General features: G+C 41.1%; 1 protein-coding gene across 1 annotated transcript; it reads left to right on the forward strand.

Annotated features, from left to right (window-relative positions):
- Positions 1 to 3,122: 3,122 nt before the first annotated feature.
- LOC124133071 (extracellular superoxide dismutase [Cu-Zn]-like) lies at positions 3,123 to 14,030 on the forward strand. Its single transcript, XM_046497296.2, has 6 exons — positions 3,123 to 3,433; positions 6,678 to 7,040; positions 8,293 to 8,390; positions 9,733 to 9,923; positions 12,013 to 12,130; positions 13,059 to 14,030. The coding sequence occupies exons 1-6, from the start codon at positions 3,319 to 3,321 to the stop codon at positions 13,200 to 13,202; spliced, it is 1,029 nt and encodes a 342-aa protein (XP_046353252.2). The 5' UTR covers positions 3,123 to 3,318; the 3' UTR covers positions 13,203 to 14,030.
- Positions 14,031 to 21,971: the final 7,941 nt, after the last annotated feature.

Raw genomic sequence — 21,971 nt, forward strand, 5'->3', positions numbered from 1 at the left:
TGTGATACACCTTAAATAATGTTCAAAGCGGCGTTAAAGCAACTTCTGGTATCAACGACAGGTTTGTCTGGTCCAGACTCGATTATTTGACATCCGTGAATAGCTAGATTATTGAAGATTTGCAACGTCAACTGACTCACTCACTCATTCACTTCTATTGGAGGGGGCACGGGTGGCCCAGTCGTCTAAGGCGCCGCGATTCGCTGTGCAGAGTTGCGTCCCTTGGGCACGCCAGAAACCTATGATTGTGGGTTCGAATCCCGGTTCGACTCGATTATGTTTCTAGATTTATCAGCACCATACCCGTGCTCGTTGGTTTCACCGAAGTGATAAACGTCCGAGATTTGCATCACTTCGGGCTTTCCTCCCATATTAAGCTGGAATAATGTTAAATGCGGCGTTAAACCCAACTCACTCACTCACTTCTATTGGATGCTTCTACAGACATGCCGGTGATTGAGGAAACATTTCTTGTGACGACGCAGGGGAAGTACACATGAACATGACAGATAAGTACTGCGACCTCCACGGACCCCGCTCCATCATCGGCAGAGGCCTTGTGGTAGGTATAGCTCTCCAGTGCATAAAATACCTTTCCTAGAGGCAGCGTTGGTCCCCGTGCCCGTGCCTTACTTCGCGTAAGAAACACGCGAGGTTCTGGTGGCCACAACATGTGACCTGTTAGACAGCATCATCGTGTCGCGATGGCCTGGAGCGTTGCCCATGCTATCTTCCATTGGTTTACTTTCTTCAGACTTTGGTAGTAACAGCACTTTGTGGCACAGACGTAAGATATCTGATGATGGTGCTTAATGATTTTGATGTATAATAGTACTAATACCATATGATAAATGAAGAAGGTCAAAGGTACCATTCGGGGCAATGGGGAAGCCAAGTGGTTGAACTCGATTGGGAAACCCTGCTTCCACATGACCCCTTACAATGCATTGGGGTAGAGTCATCTAGACGTTTTGGTACGGTTGAAAAATGGAACACATAACGATATCGCAGTTACAGCGTTACCACTCAAACTTTGAATTTGGAAAACTTGGAAAACTTTTGTACGAAGTTATCCGATGCCACACGGCGTTCATCCAGTGCGGTTATAAGCATGCATGCAGAGAAGCACGTCTGTTCAGATTATATTCTATTTAAAGGCCTCGAGACCCAGAATACACTGAATGCAATTATTTTTTCATATCATACATGGTGCAAATTTCAGTTAAACGGACACATGTCATTTCAGTTCCCATCAAAATGATGCATCATTGCAATTAAAAGGCTTGATGAATATACATTTGGAAAACGGACCGAACAAACCTTTTCAACGTTCATCGTGGACTAACCTATTGATATGACACTCATGCAATGTAACTACAGCGGCGACTCGTGTTTAAGCGTGGAACATTGAAGGTCATGCTCACTGTACCTTTGGGCAGATATATTTGCAAGTTATGTGCTTTTCTATCAAATACGATTGGTCAAAAGACATTTGTCAACCAACCTGAGGGTATATCTGTTGCGATCCGGCTGCCTCTGCATGTTAGCAATATTTACCATTATGGTGAAGAAATAAAGCATGGAATTGGTTATGGTTATGTGTGTGTGTGTGTGCGTGTGTGTGTGTGTGTGTGTGTGTGTGTGTGTGTGTGTGTGTGTGCGCTTGTACTAGCGCGGACTAATGCCGATTTGATAGTGCGATACCACTGAGATACCATGCCACAATGGCACACGAATACTCACACATACACAGTATACTGAATCCGAGCTGATCAGTCCTTGTTTTAGCCCCTTAATGCACTAGGCACTAGGCATGGTAACAATAAATACCATATTTTAACGTCGTTTGCCCGGGGATCGAACCCCAGACCTTCCGCTCTCTAGGTGGACGCTCTACCACTAGACCACGGAGGCGGTTCACCAGCAATTAGACCATGATATTACCATGATATATATATATATATATATATATATATAGATACAGAGAGCGAGAGAGAGAGAGAGAGAGAGAGAGAGAGAGAGAGAGAGAGAGAGAGAGAGATAGAGAGAGAGAGCCGACGATAGAGAACACTTATCTACTGACGTGTGGGAGAAAGAACGGCTCCTTGTTGAAATCAGGAGACTGTTCCGTTTCGCGGTGGCAGTGTGATGGTTTGGGGTGGGATATGTGTCCGACAGAGGACACACCTGCAGCTGCTTACATCGACATCGTGTCCCGTCTCGTCGTGTTACCGTTCTTGCAGCGCAACCGCGGGATCTTGTTTCAACGGGACACTGTGCTGTGTGGGATATGTAGTGGCGACACATGATGGTCAATAGTGTGTTTATCAGAGTTTAAAACACGTCATTTGATTATAATGAACATTATGACCTGTATTGCCTTAAAAGGTTTATGTAAGGTCTGGGTTGAAAATAATACTAGAATTTGTTGTCGGTGAATTAGCTTAGGACGTACAACTTAAAATAACCAAGAGAAGCATCTATTAGTGGCCTGTCTGTATTCGGTGTATCTCATCAGTGACATTTCACCACCCATGATAATTGCGACTTAAAAAGTAGTTCCAGTAGCACTAAAATAATTTGAGGTCACTTAATTTTTTTATCATACATATGATAATATACAAACTTAACTTAAAGCATCTTTCTATTTTTGGAAAATAATAACTCAACTCCAAAACACTAAAGAAAGATGCTGATATCAAACTTCAATTTAAAGATGCATGTGCTTTTAAACTCGATGAATTGTTATTAAGCTGAGTTGGTGTTGGGAGCTTAAACGGCAGAAAAAAGCGGATATTAGAAGACGGAAAAATATATTCTTCGATATGAAGCATACTGCGAGGACATTTCTGGAAATTCGTTCATTTTTATCAAAGAGATTATATATACATTCAGCTGGGCGAGTTGTTGGCTATAAAAGGACATTAAAAAAAAAAATCTGCACGGGACGGTAACGATAAACACACACAATTATACAGATGACCATATCAGGTCAAAACAACAAGCGCAGTACATTACGAACAATGGCAAGACCATTTTATCATTTCTAATTGGCTGTAATCAATAGGGGCTTTATCTTAACAGCTGATAACAAGTATATAGGCATGATATATTAGTTACAGTCACCAGACTCGGTGGTGGACGTTTGCTGACACGGGGTGTTTTGTTCTTCATTTGACCTGACCATAAAGCCTAGCTAGTCAGTGTCATAGGACAGTGTGGTGTGCTGACCAACGCTTCTGGCACATAAACAACAGCTTGGAGACATTCTTGATCGAGCTTTGGGTTTTGATTTTGGAAAATATTGTCTTGTGCAATATGTGGAAGTTGTTTGTTATTCTCAGTGTAGTGGTGTTCCTAGGGGTGATGATGGAGACTGATGCAAAGAAAACAAAAAGAAGGAAGTTCCAGAAACCGGAATCTGGTGGTGCAGGTATGTACAAATGAAACTGAACAAGCATATTTAGGATTGGTCATGACGGGGAGGTACACGTGCTGTTTGTTTCAATGTAGAGCTAGATAACTCTGGTCTGTCATGTTTTACACACATTATATCATTGTTGGGAAACGTTAAATCTCTGTTCTTACCTCGAAGACTCTAAATTGATCCCACAGTGGGTTATTTCCATTCAACCACGACAAAATGAGAAAATAATGTGTTATAACGGAATTGATGAGTAAATTGCATCGATTGAGGCATATGAATTTAGGGATCAATGATGATCGGTTTTATTCAGCATAGTTTCGCTTTCATATTCTCAAACCATGATGGGGGCGGTCGGGTAGCCTAGTTGTTAAAGCGTTTGCTCGTCACGCCGAAGACCCGGGTTCGATTCCCCACATGGGTACAATGTGTGAAGCCCATTTCTGGTGTCCCCCGCCGCGATATTGCTGGAATATTGCTAAAAGCGGCGTAAAAACATACTCACTCACTCAAACCATTATGACATCTTTTTACCACAATACTTATCTTTGGTTTATGTGGGGCAATACAATTCCCCAGCGCGGATAACCTGTAAGCATTTTTCAAATGATACACCCCAGAGAACAATACGCTCCCCTTGCAAAATTTTGTTCAAAAGTACGCTTAACTGTTACAAGAAAACTTTGATGCGAGGCATCAACACGGCGGCAAACTCTTTGTTCAAATTAAATTTACAATAAAATAATTTCCCCAAATGTTTAATCAAACAGGCATTTTAAATACAATATGAACAATATGTTTTTTTATTATTTCACTGTTTTACATCTTACGCCATGTTTTGACTACTAAGCGATTACTTCCCTCATATATATGTACCAAATTTGATTAACAATGGCTTTCAGCGGTAAATGATCGCAGTGTAGCCTATTCAGGCTGCAACCAGTTCAAGCCGCATTTCGCTTGTGATGAACCGGCGCGTAGGCACTGTCTCCCTCTTTACCGTGTAAAATATGTGCAGGCGTTTTGAACAATAGAATCAGGAACAGGCTTGAGAAGAACAAAATATTGTCTCAGGAACAAAATGGTTGAAACAGAAACTGTATCGACTATTTGTATACTTTATAAAATGATAGGAAATCTGCTGGACTATCAACCTATTTGTGTTTTATAGACAGAAAGAAAGTATTTGACATTGTAGACCGCAATTGTCTATTGTATAAACTTGTCTGTTGGAGTACAAGGGAAGATGTTGAAAGCTGTTCAAGTCCTATATCAAGATGTGAGATGTGCAGTACGCGTGAATGACTATATCACAGATTATTTTAATGTTTCCAAGGGTGTTAAGCAAGGTTGCAAATTGTCACCAACTCTATTTTCTATATATAAATGATTTAGCCACAGAGATAACGAACCTCAGATGGGGTGTACCATTGGATAACGAAATGTTATCCATTTTGTTATACGCTGAGGATATTGCGTTGTTAGCTCCAAATGACACATATCTCCAAAATATGTTAGATATTGCAAGTACTTGGTGTTTAAAATGGCGTATTAGCATTAATGATGACAAAACCCAAATTGTCCATTTTCGAAAGAAATCTGTTGTAAGATTTTGTTATCAGTTTTCGTGTGGCAATACTCACATTTCTTATGACAGCGCTTACCGTTATCTAGGATTGTGTTTAAACGAATACATGTACTTAGACATGCACAAGACCGTGATCTATGCTGGTGGAATGTCGTATGATGTTTTTACGAAGTTGTATAAATCGCTGGTTGAACCAGTTTTGTTTTATGGTGCCAGTATATGGGGCTTACATAGTGTTAAAGAAGTTGCGGTTGTGCAAAATAAGGCTGCCAGGATGCTTCTTGGTTTAAATATACATGCTCCTGTTCTTGCAAGTAGAGGGGGTATGGGCTGGTGCTCAGTTTGGGTTACTCAGAATGTTTCAGATATCTTTTCAGCCTTAAATCTATGCAGCAAGAGCGCCTGCCTAATATTATTCACCGATGGTCAGGATGTTTTACCACATCTTGGTATAGTAAAATAATGAACCTTTTGAACGAGTATAATTGTTTTCACTTACTGGAAATCACTTTGGAATGATACGGGTAATGTGAATGGAAATAAGTTACGTACCTGCAGGAAATATAAGTGTACACCTTCTGTTGATTTCTATGTTAAAAATATTTTGTATAGAGACCACCGCCGTATTTTAGCCAAGTTAAGATGTGGAATTTTACCTTTGTTTGTGGAGAAAGGCAGATATTCCAAGCCTCTTATATCGCTATCGGAGAGGTTTTATAAATATTGGAATTGTGATTTGGTGGAAGACGAATCATTATGTCATATTTTACTACAATGCAGTTTTTATGAAGATTTACGGCATGATTTATATTGTGCAGCTGAAGAAAACAACCGAAATTTAATGTGATATGCGAAGAAGAGAAATTTATTTACTCAATGAATTCAAACGTTTTACAAAATTTCTTGCCGCACCGATTTTTAAAATGTTTAAGAGACGACAGTCGTCACCATGATTATAAAATTACCTCTCTCTCTACCTATCCTTTCTTTTTCTTCGTTGTTGAATCGAGGAGTTTGTTATTGTTTCGCGTGAGACTTCTGATTCGTAGCTAAATTTCCCACCTCTCACATTATATATATATAATTATTATGAATATACTTTGTTTATATTGTGTATAGTGTCTCATAAGCCAATGTCTGGCTGGACGCACTCCATGCACCTTTTATCTTATGTGCATCGATTTTATATTGTACATGTTGTGCGTGTGACACTTTTACAAACATTTTACTACTACTACTACTACTACTACTACTACTACTACTACTATTCATTGACCACGACTGCCGTGGAATGACGTCATAAGTTTCTTCAGGCAAAAATGTCAATCATTGTGACGCAGTAGATATGACGTAACAGTTCGTGATTGAGCAAAGCCAAACAGAAAATTGTATTCCTGCGATCTCTTTGAAATCAATTCTTTTACTCCGATACGACAACTCTCTGCGCAACATCTGGCGACACCTCTATAGAAGGATGGCCTATCTGAATGAATATGCGTGGGTATTTCAGTCAATTAGTTGTCATTTCTGTACCACCTTGATTCGACAATTTTAATCCCAACAAAAGATCAAATATGCCCTCGATATGCTAGTACACCATGATATGGCGCTCAGAAACGAGAGGGTGTGTAAAATATAATTGAAAATATGCATTTGTAATTTTAGCAGCACTTCAGTCACTAAAGAAGAACATCTCCAGTCTGTGGACAGAAATGCACAAGAAACTGGAATCACGTGTAATGGTCCACGTGCACGGAATGGGGGATGACCATGCAGAAACGCATGCAGGTCAGGATGGGACGCACGTGCATATACATATGCATATGGACGACCATCATGGTGGTCATGACGACCATTACGAGGACGACTGTGACGAGGAGTATCACCATGGTAGCCACGAAAGTCATGAAGAAAGCGACGAAAGTCATGCTCATAACGACAGCCACGAAGGTCATGATCACCATGGTAGCCACGAAGGTCATGGTCATCGTGACCATCACAGGGGATGTCGGGGAAGAAAACGAAACGGTAAGTTTTTATCATTTTGAATGGTTCATCTATAGCCATCCTACTAAACGTCATCAGGTCTCGACAATGTAATACGTTAGAGTGTACCTTTTGACATCCTAACAATATGTTATGGTTTGGGGGTCGCCTCCGTGTTCTAGTGGCAGAGCATCCACACGGAGGGCGGAAGGTCTTGGGTTCGATTCCAGGCCGCATAATAGGACTTTAAAAGATGGTACTTGTTGTTACCCTGTCTGGTGCTCGGCTAAAAGGGTCTAAAACAAGGACTGGTCGGCTCGGAGTCACTATACTGTGTCTGAGTGGGGTATTCATGTTAAACTGCAGCATGTTATCTCAATGGGCTAGCAATATAAATCGGCATCAGACTAGTACAAGCAGCCACACACACATGTAATCATGCATGTCGCTATATAAGTGCAATAATCTTGGACGCGACGTTAAACACCATTTCACCTCACCTAAGCTTTGGGTTCATGGTATATTAGTTTTAAATCAATGATGCTTAAAACGTTCGTAAAATCCACAATAACTCACACGCTGGCCGACGATCGGACATAGGAAAAGAGACCTCTGAGGTGACGCGAACCGTCAGTCAACCGGGACATTCGTTACCACTCGCCTCGTTCCGTTACCTGCCGGAATATCACGAGTTGGTGTGAATGTGAACCGGGATTATATTTGACCCGTTGACATCAGAGTGACGTGATGTAAACATCCGAACTTGCAGCCGACAGCCATTAACAATTTTTTGAGACGAAAATGCCGCATAAAAAAACTATTCTGGAAGTGGTAATTGATAATGAATAGCAATATATCACTACATTGCATGGTGTAAGTATGTGACAAAAGCAGCCGTTTGCATAAAAAAGAGATCACACAAGTACAGGTACCCACAGTCATTTTGTCGGAACTATATTTTCAAAACATTGTTGTTTTATACCACTTGAAATATATTTTGATCATATTTAGGATAAAAAAACCTTTTAAATAAGTAACCATCATTTTATAAAACAGATGAAAATTGAACACAGTTTACATGCAACAAAAGTGCATTCTCACTTGTTTAGGCGGAGGCCTGTTTTCTGTTTGGGGACAAGTTGCCATTTCGCAGCCGAGTCTTCCTTGCTGTTCTTTTCGGGGCGAGATGGCCGATTGAACAACTAACCGTTGACAGTTATGACTGATATCTTCATTAACATATTTATCTGTAGGAAGTCCCGCACGTGTGTCTTATGACGCCTTTGTATTTCAGCCTATATATATGGTCGATGTAACATGGCTATGGGCAATGAACCTTCTAAATCCGGGCCACGCAACAATATTACTGGCGCAGTCTACTTAAGGCAAAAGGTAAGTTAACTTTATTATTCGGAGTAATACAGACACTTCATGGTCGTAGACAATTGTTACGTCAGAAGTAATACTATTGCTCTATTATGGCAGCCTGTGAAATAAAGTGAGCTATTTTTACTATTTTGTAAGTAAGCGCATAAGTGAATATTGTTAAACGCCGCATCATCAATATTCGAGGCATTCGTGGCGATTTCTTTTCCACGTGTGATAAATTTTGACTTAGTCGTGTTTACCGGTTCATAACGTTTATGAAAATGCATTTTAAATGGGCGTAGTTGTAGGTAAATGATTTGACATTAAAGGTGTAAAAACATTTATTAATTTGCACTCTTGGTGGGACTTGTAAAGGCCTGTACTAAAATCAGCATCGGTCTCTGTCGGATCGTTACTGTGGGAGTGAGTGAGTTGGACTTATCGCCGCTTCAGACTGTATACCAATTATATCACGTCGTGTCAGCTAAATGTGGGACGAAATCCCAAAGTGATGCAGGCCTCAGACGTTTACTGCATTGATGAAGACCGTAGCTGTATGAAGGATACGAGTTATCTATCACATAGCAGTAGATTGTAAAAGCGGCGTAGTACTTACGTAGCTACTTTTCGCATCTACAGTATCTCGACCATGTCGCGTGCTTGTCGTACGAACCAGTTGGTTATAGTTTGTTTTTGTTGTTTAGCGCACTTAACAATATTCTAGCTCTATGACAGTATCTGTAAATAATCCTGCTTGACCAGACAATCCAGTGATTGACATCATAAGCATCGATCCACGCATTAGGGGTAGGATGACATGCATCAACCAAGTCAGCGAGCCTGACCACCCGATCCCCTTAGTTGCCTCTTACGACAACATAGTCGCCTTTTACGCTAAGCATGATTGCTGAAGACCTATTCTAACCCGAATATTCATGGCTAAGTTGGTTACAGTGCGTGTCGTCTATATGTCGTCAGCGTGGATCGTTGTCATGCTGTCAACCACTGGTTTGGCTGTCACAAATAGAAAAATGAAAAAGTCGTATTACTGAAAAACTTTTCAATGCGGCGTTAAACTTCATCAAATCGATAACACTCTGAAGCACAAGGTAAAGGACGTTTCATACATATAACAATCCAAGTTGTGAACCGGAAAACACGATCGTCTCTGTTACTATTTTAAGAACGTGTTAGAAATCGATCGTGTTTTCTGGTTTAGAACTTTTGACAAAACGCATTTTCACCCATACTACTTTTAGGTAAATGGTTTGGGCCCTGGGTGTTATAAGTATGTTTCTTGTGTCCATATAATGTGTTTATCAGTCTAGCTTATATTGTTGCAATGCTTGTTTGTTTTCTCCTGCAGGTTCGCGGGCCACTGGAGATACTGCTTGAACTGCGGGGATTCTACGTACCAAGCGGCCATTCTGACCATTCTGTTCATATGCATGGATTCCACGTGCATGAATTTGGCGACTTTAGCGCCGGCTGTACGTCATCCGGCGGCCACTACAACCCCGACGGTGGCGATCACGGGGGTCACGATTCAGAAAAAAGGTAGGTGGCCGTTCTGCAGAATCTGCAGATGAGGGTGACCCTAGGTTTGGAACTTTAGGGCATATACAATAACGAACACACCATTTTCAAGAATGTTCATGCAGGAATGTGCCTAAGTTAGCTTTGTGTTAGGGCAATGTTTTGTGAAAGCGATCTTGTTTAAATTCGAATTCATTATTCACCTCCTGTGGTCACAGAACAACCGAACTATTAATAATTTTGTTATACGGATCCGCCCATTCAGTATTTCACAGATGTGGAGTGAAAATGAAACGTTATGTATCAAGGAAGCTTCGAGTATGGATCGAAAACGAGAAATACTCAAATATATACTGAACCGCAAAAGAAACGTCACCCCAAGTAACATTGCATGAAAAGTTGTCATTTAAATATCTAGGTAATTTTTGTCAAAGTTTCTAAAATTTAACATTACCTTGTCCGGAGAAATGAAATTTGATGATAAAAAACAAAGCAGATGACAATAAAACCGATCGCCCAAACCCGATGCACATGAGTTCCGTGCATATTTAAAAGCACATGTGTTCCCAACTCTTGCCCTATAAAAATCCACCCAGATCGGATAACATTCATTCGTTATTGAATTGCCATCACATGCCAAGATTGACAAGAACTCAGCGACACCAAGCCCTTGGGCGATTGCAAGCTGGACAAACCGTCCGGCAAGTAGCCAACGCATTTCATGTCACATAAGGACCATATACAGGCTCCAGCAACGGTACCAGACCACCAGCATTACAGATGACCGACTACGTAGTGGAAGACCAAGGGTCACCACCGTCAGGATCGTCAGATTGTGCGAAAGCATCTTCAAGATCGCTTTGTTACGCCTGCGGAAACTGCTCGACAGACCATGGGGACACACCAGCGACACATAAGTGCGGACACCGTGCGTCGACGATTGACGAGCAGACACCTCCACTGTCACAGGGCGCAACGAGGACCAATTCCGACACCACGTCGTCGCCGGGACCGTCTTCAGTGGGCAACACAGCACCAGCATTGGCGCCACCAGCCGTGGAGAAGAGTCCTCTTCTCAGACGATAGCCGTTACTGTATCTCAACAGCAGATGGCAGAGGGAGAGTCTGGCGACGCCGTGGGAAACGTTATTCGGATGCTTGTGTTGTTGAGAGAGACTCCTGGGGTGGTCCGAGCATGATGGTGTGGGGTGGAATGGGCCTTGCACAGGGGGTCGGCCCTGTGGTTTTCCAGAACATCGGTCCAGGGAGAGGCAATGTTGTCACAGCAGCCTGGTATATTGATCAAGTCTTGAGACCACACGCCATACCTCATTTGGCACGTCGCCGCAACCATGAGTTTCAGCATGATAACGCCCGTACCCACACTGCGAGAGCAACAAGAGACTTCCTCCAACAGAATGGCATCAGAACCATGCAGTGGCCTGCCCTCAGTGCCGATTTAAATGCCATTGAGCACCTGCGGGACGAGATTCAAAGACGGCTGAATGACGTCCGACCAGGGCCGACAACTGCAGCTGAACTGCATCAGGCGTATCTCAGAGTGTGGGCTCAAGTGCCTATGGCCTTCATCAACCGCCTCATTCATTCCATGTATCGACGTTGCATGGCAGTCATCAATGCACATGGCGGACATACGAGATACTGACTTGTGATGCCATTTTCTCAGAGATTAGTGGTGTGTTTCACTTTAAGAACATTTGACACTTTCATTTCAACCATGAAGATCAGTTTTGCCAAGTTTCATCTTTTTAATATGTCTCAGAGTATGTTTTCCCATATATCTTTCCATGGGGACGTTTCTTTTGCGGTTCAGTATATTCTTGGAATTAAGTTCAGCACCATCCCTTCTTTGTTTTCAACATTTGCGACCAACCATGAGATAAAGGACCTTGATGGGGAAAAATCACATCTTATTATATTTTAAAGCTACAGTATCTTAGGAACACAAAAACAGATTTTTTACGACAGGTTTGCCTCTTAGTCAGGCTCGATTATTTGACACCCGTGATTAACTAGATTATTGGAAATTGACCTTACCATATGTTAACTCAATCACTCACTCATTCACTTCTATTGGATGCTTTTACAGACATGCCGGTGATTGGGGAAACATTTCTTGTAATGACGCAGGGGAGGTACACATGAACATGACAGATAAGTACTGCGACCTCTACGGACCCCACTCCATCATCGGCAGAGGCCTTGTGGTAGGTATAGCTCTCTGGTTAGAATATCATTGAATAATAATCAATAGGTGTAATTCCTAGGTAGAAATATCGCCAGTACCCTATCCTCAGTGTAAAAAATCTAAAGTGAAGATCGGGTGATGGACTGCATCATCGTTTCCCGAAAGCGTGGGTCGTTGCTCATGCTATCCTCCATTGGTTTACATGTCCCAGATTTGAGCTTGATCACTTTTATCTGTATAATATTGATGTAGAGGGAGTAAAACATTATTGCCTCACCCACGCCTTAAATTATGATTCGTGAAATTGTGCATGTTTAAACTTATCTCACTTTTCATGCATAGAGTGAGTGAGTATGGTTTTACGCCGCTTTTAGCAATATTCCAGCAATATTGTGGGGACACCACAAGTGGGGTTCACACATTGTACCCATGTCGGGAATCGAACCCGGGTCTTCGGCGTGACGAACGAACGCTTTAACCACTAGGCTTCCTGACCGCCCCTTCATGCATAAAAACACATCATACGTGCCCCATGTTTATATTTTTGCTCGGAGTCGCGAGTGGCCCAGTCGTCTAAGGTTCTACAATTCGCTCTGCATAGTGGCGTCCCTTAGGCTGCCAGAATCTAATGATCGGGGTTCGAATTCCGCCTTGGTGATGGTTCTTGTTTTGTTATCAAAGTGGTAACGTTCCATTTGAAGCTGAAACCTCGTGATATGACTTATTTTAATTATATACAGTAATCTACGGTTATAACGAACTTAAAGTGGCTGCTTGTTTTAGTTCGTTATAACCGTAGTTCGTTATAAGCATATATACAGCATAACTACAGCAAATAGTCGGGACCAAAAACGTAAGTTCGTTATATCCGTCAGTTCGTTATAAGTGTGTTCGATATAACCGAAGTTTACTGTAATTAAATTTCAACTGATTCACCTGTCTCTCAGATCCATGAGACCGCAGACCACCTTGGGCGAGCACCAATGGGCACCAAAAAGATGAGCGGACAGACTGGATATGGAAACGCATGCTGTACAATCGCGAGGACTGGCACGCTGGACTGGGAAATGCTGCTTAAACATAAGCACTAGGAGTAGAAGACCAAGGTCCACGTTTGACAGGCCTTGGACCTAGAATAACATCCCTGAAGACATATTTGCAGCGTCTGTAGTCGTGTGTCGATGCTAATGGTAGATGTGCCAGACGGTCATTTTCGTTTATTAACTTGTAACCCTAATTCTGTTCTATACCATCTATTGAATAAATAGCTTGCTTTCCAAACATTTCCAAACTTTGCAAATAAGCCTTTTCAAAACTAAAATACCATATTTCAAAACCTTGGAATGACGATATTACCAAGTATTGAATTGTTTGGAAAGTTATTGAATTGTCTGAAGGGTTGTGGAAAGGCTTGAAGAGGCGAGCTATTTCTTGGACACAGAGCGTAAAGGTTTTCAGACCTGTAAGCTATTTCTGGACAGTTTTTCCACCTTCCCTCTAAGCTTGGAAATGTTGCTTTTCTTCCAGGGGCTTGTGAATGTATGCCTGTTTACCTTATATATACTAGTAATTAGCATGACCAACTGCGATGACCTCTGTCAAATTCCCTTCTTCCCGAGGCAAGGGAGTTAACTGACAATAAAAGTCCAGTTGCAACATGGAAACTGTTCAGTTAACGCCCTTGCCTCGGGAAGATGTCAAATTCCTTGGCTGGTGTTACATTACATTTATTACCAGAAGTACACTCGTGAATAGTTACAATGAACACACGAGGTGTTAGATCTATGGAAGAGCTCTCGATTCTTGTTTCCAGTGTATTTCGTGAAGGTTACGGCCTAGGTCAGCGACATTCTTTATTTCGCTTTCTATATAGTGTGCGCTTGTATGAAATCTATGAAATAAAATTGTTTTGAAGAGCCTAAGATATGTTTACCTATCAGACAACTCTCAAGACCTACAAATGTATGTGGCAGGAGGAGGAGTCACCCCACAGATGACTTACCGTGTCGGCTAACAGAGGGTATCAACCTCTTTGGTCATGTGCACAAGCTTTTGTTTGTTGTTTAACACCGCACTCAACAATATTCAAGCTATATGATGGTGGTTTCTAAATAATCGAGTCTGGACCAGACAATCCAGTGATTGATATCATGAGCATCGATCCACGCAATTGGGATACGATGACATGCCTCTTGTGACAAGCATGTTGCTTTTTACGACAAACATGGGTTGCTGAAGACCTATTCTACCCCGGTTTTTCACGGGTCATGTGCACAAGGTGTCCGTCCACGGATGTGAAAGACATATTGGATGATTTGTGGCTTAATGCTGCATTGAGACAATATTTACAACTGTTGGTATCAACCATGAGAAGGAATATGGTGCTCTCAAACCAAGGGTAATAATAGGGACCAATCTGGGATTCGAACTCACCGCCTTGGAAGGTAAGGGGCATAGCTAAATGAATTGTGGCGTTTTAGGTACCCATAGTTAGTCGCATTCTGTTTTTGTAAAGTGGTTTCCATTCAAACAGTTGACATTGGACGTAAACAAGAACAGGACTATATATTTCTGTGGTACCCCGTACCCACATATATATTACAGGTATTGAAATGCCCTGGGATAGAATAGCTCCCCAACAACCTATGCTGGTCGTATGAGGCGACTAAATGGATCGGAAGGTCAGGTGACTTGGTTGATTGTGCGTCATTGTACCTTGACGTCATGGATCGCTGCTCATAATATCAATCACTAGTTTATCTGATTCAGACTCGATTATTTATAGACCTGCGTCACATAGCTGGAATGTTGCCTAGAGTGGCATGAAACAAAATTTAAAAAATAAATATTAAAGAAACTCTAGAAAAAGCCTTCAAAAGCATTACGTATCTCTCAGAAACATAACATGCATCCTATATATATGACATATAAGTGAAGATTAAATCTCTCTATTCTCATGTATTCTCGCATCAGGTCGAACTATGCCACGAGCATTGTGAATAATTGATCCAGTGAAGATTCAGGGTTAGAACTTGTCTTCAGCAACCCATGCTTGTTGCAAGGGGTGACACGTAGGGTTGAGGTGTAATTGGGTTTAGCGTCGCGTCCAAGATTAGTGCGCTTATATAGCGACGTGAATGCTTGTGTGTGTATGTGTGGTTGCTTGTACTTGTCCGGACTAATGCTAGTGCTAGCTCACTACCATGCCGCAGTTTTACATGAATACCCCGCTCAGACACAGTATACTGACTCCGATCCGACCAGTCCTTGTTTTAGCCCTTTAATGCCGTGCGCCAGACAGGGTAACAACCAGTACCATCTTTTAACATCTTTTTGTACGACGAACCCGGGGATCGAACCACGGACCTTCCGCTCTCGGGGCGGACACTCTACCACAAGACCACGGAGCAAGGGGTGACAAACGGGATCGGATGGTCAGGCTTGCTTGGTTGATGCATGTCATCGTATCCCAATTGCGTTGATTGATGCACATGATGTCAATCACTGGATTGTCTGGTCCAGACTCGATTATTTACAGACCGCCGCCATATAGCTGGGATATTGCGCTGTGTGCAACAACCAAACAAAAATTGTGAATATTTGCTGGTCCAACTGATAATTACATTCAGAAGTAAGCCAATGGGGCTTATTCTTGAGCTGTTGATAAATGAAACAGGCTCAACGAAAATCTCGGTAACAGTTGAGAGCATCTTCCCGAAGCAAGGGAATTAATTGAGTTGAAAATTGACTTTTACAGTCAGTTAACTCCCTTGCCCCGGGAATATGCCTTAAGAGAATGGTATTCACTAATATTCCAGCAATATCACGGCGGGGGACACCAGACACTTGAGTCTCAGGTTCAACGTCAGTAAAGGCCAGGCTCTTTCAAGGGAGCGTGTCCTTTGTTGATCCACTTCACTTAACGTTTATTTTAATTGATAAAAAAATGTTTTCCTATTGAAACAATAAATCTAATTATCTTCAAATGGTAAGACACATACATTGTATACAATTACTGCAATTATTTTGGAACTACATATTATTTTAAATAAACAATGCCTGGACAGCCATTGATCGAAACCCAACAAATCATTTGCATTACCTCGCACCATCTAACCTTTAACCCCAACTTAAGAAATGGTAATATTCAACGTTATTTACCAGCTTAATAAAATGAAATTGAATTGCTCAAATAAAAAATACATAAAAGAATAAAAATAACTTGTGTTGCCATTAAACGATATAGTAAAGGATATGGGACTTTGATCGTGGTATCACTGGCGTGTCTGATCCAGACTAGATTCCTTCCGGGCCACCTTGTGCCGAGAATATTGCTGACTGCGGCGTTAAACAACATTCACTCATTGTGATTCGTTCATGGTCCAGTTCACAAAAAAGGTCACATGACATTTTTGGATTGAAACTTGGAGTATATAATTATATATTAGAACGAGTAACCAAGCTGTTGTACACTATCTGACTTTATCTACAATTGGTTGACGTTAAAACTCACAACTGGAAACCTCGAAGAATACCAATATCATATCGATTTAGTAAAGATAACGTGTCCTGTCGATGACGTGTAACAATATCCTGCTTACTCCCACTACACGCGTCTAGGGTCTGTTACAGGAGCAACATCTCCAGTTAATGGAATTGACTGGTTTTTGACACTTCCGTTTATTGTGTTCACAAGACCAACATTTGTCTCGAACTCTTTGATAGTGTTCGGCAGCAAATGGGTTGATCTGAACTGGTCTCTTCGATTTTGTGGAATATGTTTACAAAGATAAACTTCACTGACGTGTTGCGACCGTGGGTTCGAATCCCAGATTCGCCCTGTAACCATTGTAACTTTCCGTGGATTGTCACTGTTAGCCTTTTTGTCCGAGTTTCGCTACGATTATGATCCTCGGATCCTCCTTGCTTTCATCAGAATGGTCATCATCTGCGTCCTGCCACATGTCAGACATTCCTCCTGCTGCCCAAATAATCGGGTGTGGACCAGACAATGCAGTGATTGACGTCATGAGCGTCTACGCAATTGGGATAAGATGACATGCATCAACCAAGTCATCGAGCCTGAGCACCCGATCTCGTTAGTCGCCTCTTCACGCCTGGCAATACGTTGACTCAAGAAGAAGGGGAAATATATTCAGGTAGAATACTGTAAAGACCATTCTCGCGTTCTCGCATTCTCTCGCGATCTCAATCTTTGGAAATAAGCTAAATATGACAAAAATGCGAGAATGCAAGATTACGGAAAGGCACGGTTTGGCCCAAATCCTGCATTCGCGAACTGGTTATAAGGGGTAACGATCGACGTCACTTCGCGCTTTCCTTCCACATGTAGCTGACATGCCGGGATTAACAGGAGAGCTGTTCTGGCGTTAAACACAACTCACTCACTCACTAACTGCAGCACTAAACTACAACCATGTGATTAAAAGAGAATCTGTCCAACAGCAGCGTTAACACTACTCACTCATCACACAGTAACAGATTTCTTATATGAAATGGGATGAAAGTGAAAGACATATTCTGTTCAACATAACTTTAAGCAATATGTCTCCAACATTGTCTTTTTGATTAATACCCGCGCAACAAATTCTTCCTCAAACGCGATATATCAAATATGTTATGAACATCAATCATAATTACTTTAAAACCCAATTCCTTGTGGACGGTAATATGCTGTCTTCATTCGGATCTCTTACACGTGACGTCACGTCGTTTTATTATTGGCCTAGTTACATACACACCTCTCGCCTCCTGTCACTGATGAGATGGAGTATGGTTCTCATTGTCGCGGATTTTGACAAATATAGCTTTATCCGACAATCTTTACCTGATGAAGGTTGTGTAACTGATAATTATAAGTGACTTATGGTGCCCATGCATTGTCACATCAGCGTGGGTGGTAATAGCAACATACCTATTAGAATAAACATACCTCAGATATTGTTGTGCTACATCGATAATCGTTGCATAACTGGTTAATTTGCTCGTCAAATTTTGTTAGGCGGTTATATAATTGGTTGGAAATATGGTTTTGTATCTTTGACGGAAACGACGTTTGTGTTGCGGGTATGTCAAGGTGTATTTGTCTGTGGTCAAATTAGCCGTGACAATCTTTCCAGTGAGTGAGTGAGTTGGGTTTAACGCCGCTTTTAACAGAAATACTGCTGGAACATTGCGGCGTAAAACAACAAACACTCATTGAAGATGACATATGTCAGAAATCTGACAATGGTTTCTGTGGTTTCATGGAATCGATTCCATCGTTTCAAAGGAAATTACGTATTTGACCTTGACCTTTCAGAAAGTTCGTACGTCGGATGGCGGAAATTACATCGTATCCCAATCGATGCTAACGATGTCAAGCACTGGTGTGTCTGGTCTGGCCCTTAGTCGGGCTAAAAGCCTTTGATCGAGGATTATGTGGACTTATTTACAAACCGCTTTCACATAGTTGGAATTGTTGAGTGTGCTTCGTTAAACAACAAACCAAACACAAACAAACATATATAAAAATAAAATCCAATCCTTCTGTGTCATTTCTGACGTTACCGGTACACAGGGGCGGTTGGGTAGCAAAGTGGATAAAGCGTTCGCTAGTCACGCCGAAGACCCGGATTCAAATCCCCACATGGGTACAATGTGTGAAGCCCATTTCTGGTGTCAAACGCCGTAATATGCTGGAATAGTGCTAAAAGCGGCGTAACACCATACTCGCTCATTCCCTCCCGGCTCACGTGGATCTTAAGAACAGACATAATTATTTATCCGCGTTATACCTTGATGCCTGTCTCTATTACAGGCTGGGCCAGGTGAGTCCTTTCACGTCTTGTTTGGGAAATATTAAACGTCAACGCCAGAGAATAGTCGGCTTCGATTATCTGCCGAAACGGATTCCACTGGGAGTGAAATAGTAGTGAAAGTTATATGAATGGATCACTGTAAGTCAGTGATGACACCAAGTGGTCGCGAAAGGGGTACCGGTAGCACCCTCCACTCACACCATTTGCATTAAAAAGTAAGTGTTTGTTTGTTGCCTAAAGCCACACAGCGGTACCCCTGCCATAAGTGAGTGAGTGAGTGAGTGAGTATGGTTTTACGCCGCTTTTAGCAATATTCCAGCAATATCACGGCGGGGGACACAAGAAATGGGCTTCACACATGGTACCCATGCCGGGAATCGAACCCGGGTCTTCGGCGTGACGAGCGAACGCTTTAACCACTAGGCTACCCGACCGCCCCTCCCTGCCATAAGACCGCAGTCTGTGAACCATGCCTACCAAAACCGGATAGGTCTTGCACTCGTCCTGCATCCTACCCACAACCGGTGAATAACAGATTGGAACTTCTGGAGCCGTCTTGCAACTAAGTTGTTTTGCAAGCAGCGAAAGACTGATTCAACCTTTTATAGCCATGTGTATTGATTCACGGAAATCAAGAAAAGTGTGTTTTGTCGCATTGGGTGAACAATGTTAATACTTTGCATATCGGAAACAAATATATTCATATGTTCCCGTTTTAAGTGAACAATTGACTTGCCTTTGCATGTGTTTGTGACGAGTGCAACCGATGAAATACTATTTTCGACATCGCACATTTCGTCTTGTCGGGAATGAACTGAACTGTTTGAACTGCACGTACAGAAAGTGCCGGGCAAAAGAAGGTAATTAAGTTTGTAATCATTTACTGTTTTAGTCAAATCCATTTTTCAAGTGTATACTTTCTTTGGCCCTGTTTATATATCAATCCTCTTTTCTAAATCGTCTTCGTCTCCTGAATCGAAAGTAAGGATTTTCTGTAAATCATTCATATAACTTTCACCATTATTTTGTATTTTAGCCCAATGGAATCTGTTTCGGCGAAAAATTGAGACTTGTTTTTCTCTGGCGTTGACTTTTAAAATTAGTATATAACATTCAACGAACAAAAAACATTATTTTGGGAACAACATTGATATGGTAGGAATGCTTGGATTTGAGGCCACACAAATCAATTTCTTGTGCCACCGGTGAGGCAGGATACGATTACTTTTTCGTGAACACCTGGTGTCATCACTATTTTATAATGAGTCATAAACACATGCTCTTAATTATGATATTGCTTATGGTTATGAAAAGGGTTTTGTCGCTGTTATATTTTACACTTGAATATTTTTTTAAAATCTATTAGTATAAAGAAAAACAAAACAAACTTGCAATGAGCATCGTTTTAATATATCTGGCGATATGATATGATATTCTGTTTGTATTTTGGAAAAATTAAAGTAAGGTACAGACAATTACATGCTTTCATTTTCATTTCATTTCTTATCAATATGCACCGGAAGTCTAGCCACGAACATGTACGTAACGTTCGTCCAATAAATAATTGCTAAATACCATAAGGTTTCACCCGTCTTTGCCTATTGGTAGAATACTGGAATGTTCACAAATACCACATCGTATTCTGGCTCTTGACGTCAATAAATTAGCTGCTTCTTTAAAACTATATACACCATTGCAGAAAATACATACCACGATTGTCACGAATCTGTAACGACGGGTATGTTTGTAAGTAATGTTCCATAAGGAATACATATCTCACGCTGATCAGCCACTTTCAAACTCAGGGAGAGAGTGAGGTTTTTTTTACGCCGCATGAAACAGTATTCCAGTTATATCACGGCGTGTCAGCTTAAGGTATGAGGAAAACCCGAAGTGATGCAGGTCATGCCGTTTACCACTTCGGTGAAACCCACGAGCACAGGTATGATGCTGACAAACCTAGAAACATAATCAGGGCGAACCGGGATTCGAACCCACGATCATAGGTTCCTGGCGTGCCTCAGGGAGGCAACTGTACACAGCGGTCCCCCGTGCACAATTCAAATTTACAATGTTTCATAGCATAACTCCGAAAATGACAAACAAGATAACCTTGGTTAATATTTGTGTATAAACAATCTTGAACATAATAATATAATCTAAATATGTATAATTTCCTTGGTCATCAAATATTACATTATCCCCTTGTTAGCATGACGCGATTTTCTAATGAGCCCAGTTGATTTTTGAACAGGAACCAAAAATATATACAAAATTATCATTTGTATAACCGTCTATATCCCCTGAAAAAAAACATACTTCAGGAAGAGGAGAAAAACATACTTCAAGTAGAGGGTAAGTTTATATTGATCAAATTTACTTTTTTAATACATATTGTTTATTTTATACTGCTCCATTTGATGACGAATGTCCTAATCAGAATAAACCGACGTTTCGTGAATAATGTTTATTTGAAAGCGAATCATCGGTTATTGTGAGGAATACATGGTGAGCTGGCAAAAGGCATATACCTCATACCTTAGATATCGTAGCATAAAGAAAACCAAATAAAGCTATCTATGAGATCTTATACAAATCATTTCAAAGATTTTAACGTCTTTAAAATTGTCGTAGAAACAGTTGTATCCTTCGCATATATACTGAACAAAACGTTAGGGATCCTAAATCTTTTTGAGGATATGTTCATGAAATTGTATGATCAGTCTTCACTACTGAAATCCACCAAAATAATTCATGATCCCTAACAGTTTTTGTTCTGTATATATCACAAAGATAACGAACATATTACATGAATATATCGCCCATGCATTATCAGCTTTGAAGCATTGTCAGGTACAGTTCCAACTCAGTCATATCCGATCATCGTACATGGGTATGCATTTCTATGTTTTTTAATATCATACGATAACAAAACCAGTTAACACAAAGTATAGTTTTATACTTATAGACGTGTTGAACTTTAGCAAACATGTATTATGCTCATGTCACTTAAAAATAATTAAAAATTGAAAAATATAA

The sequence above is a fragment of the Haliotis rufescens genome, unplaced genomic scaffold (assembly GCF_023055435.1).
Source record: "Haliotis rufescens isolate VD_foot unplaced genomic scaffold, xgHalRufe1.0.p SCAF_23, whole genome shotgun sequence".
NCBI lineage: Eukaryota > Metazoa > Mollusca > Gastropoda > Lepetellida > Haliotidae > Haliotis > Haliotis rufescens.

Excerpts from the sequence above, each read along its gene's own strand:
- LOC124133071 (XM_046497296.2), top strand. The coding sequence starts at position 3,319 with ATGTGGAAGTTGTTTGTTATTCTCAGTGTAGTGGTGTTCCTAGGGGTG. Across the intron at positions 3,434-6,677 it reads ACCGGAATCTGGTGGTGCAG|CAGCACTTCAGTCACTAAAG; the intron begins GTATGTACAAAT and ends TTGTAATTTTAG. Across the intron at positions 7,041-8,292 it reads TCGGGGAAGAAAACGAAACG|CCTATATATATGGTCGATGT; the intron begins GTAAGTTTTTAT and ends TTTGTATTTCAG.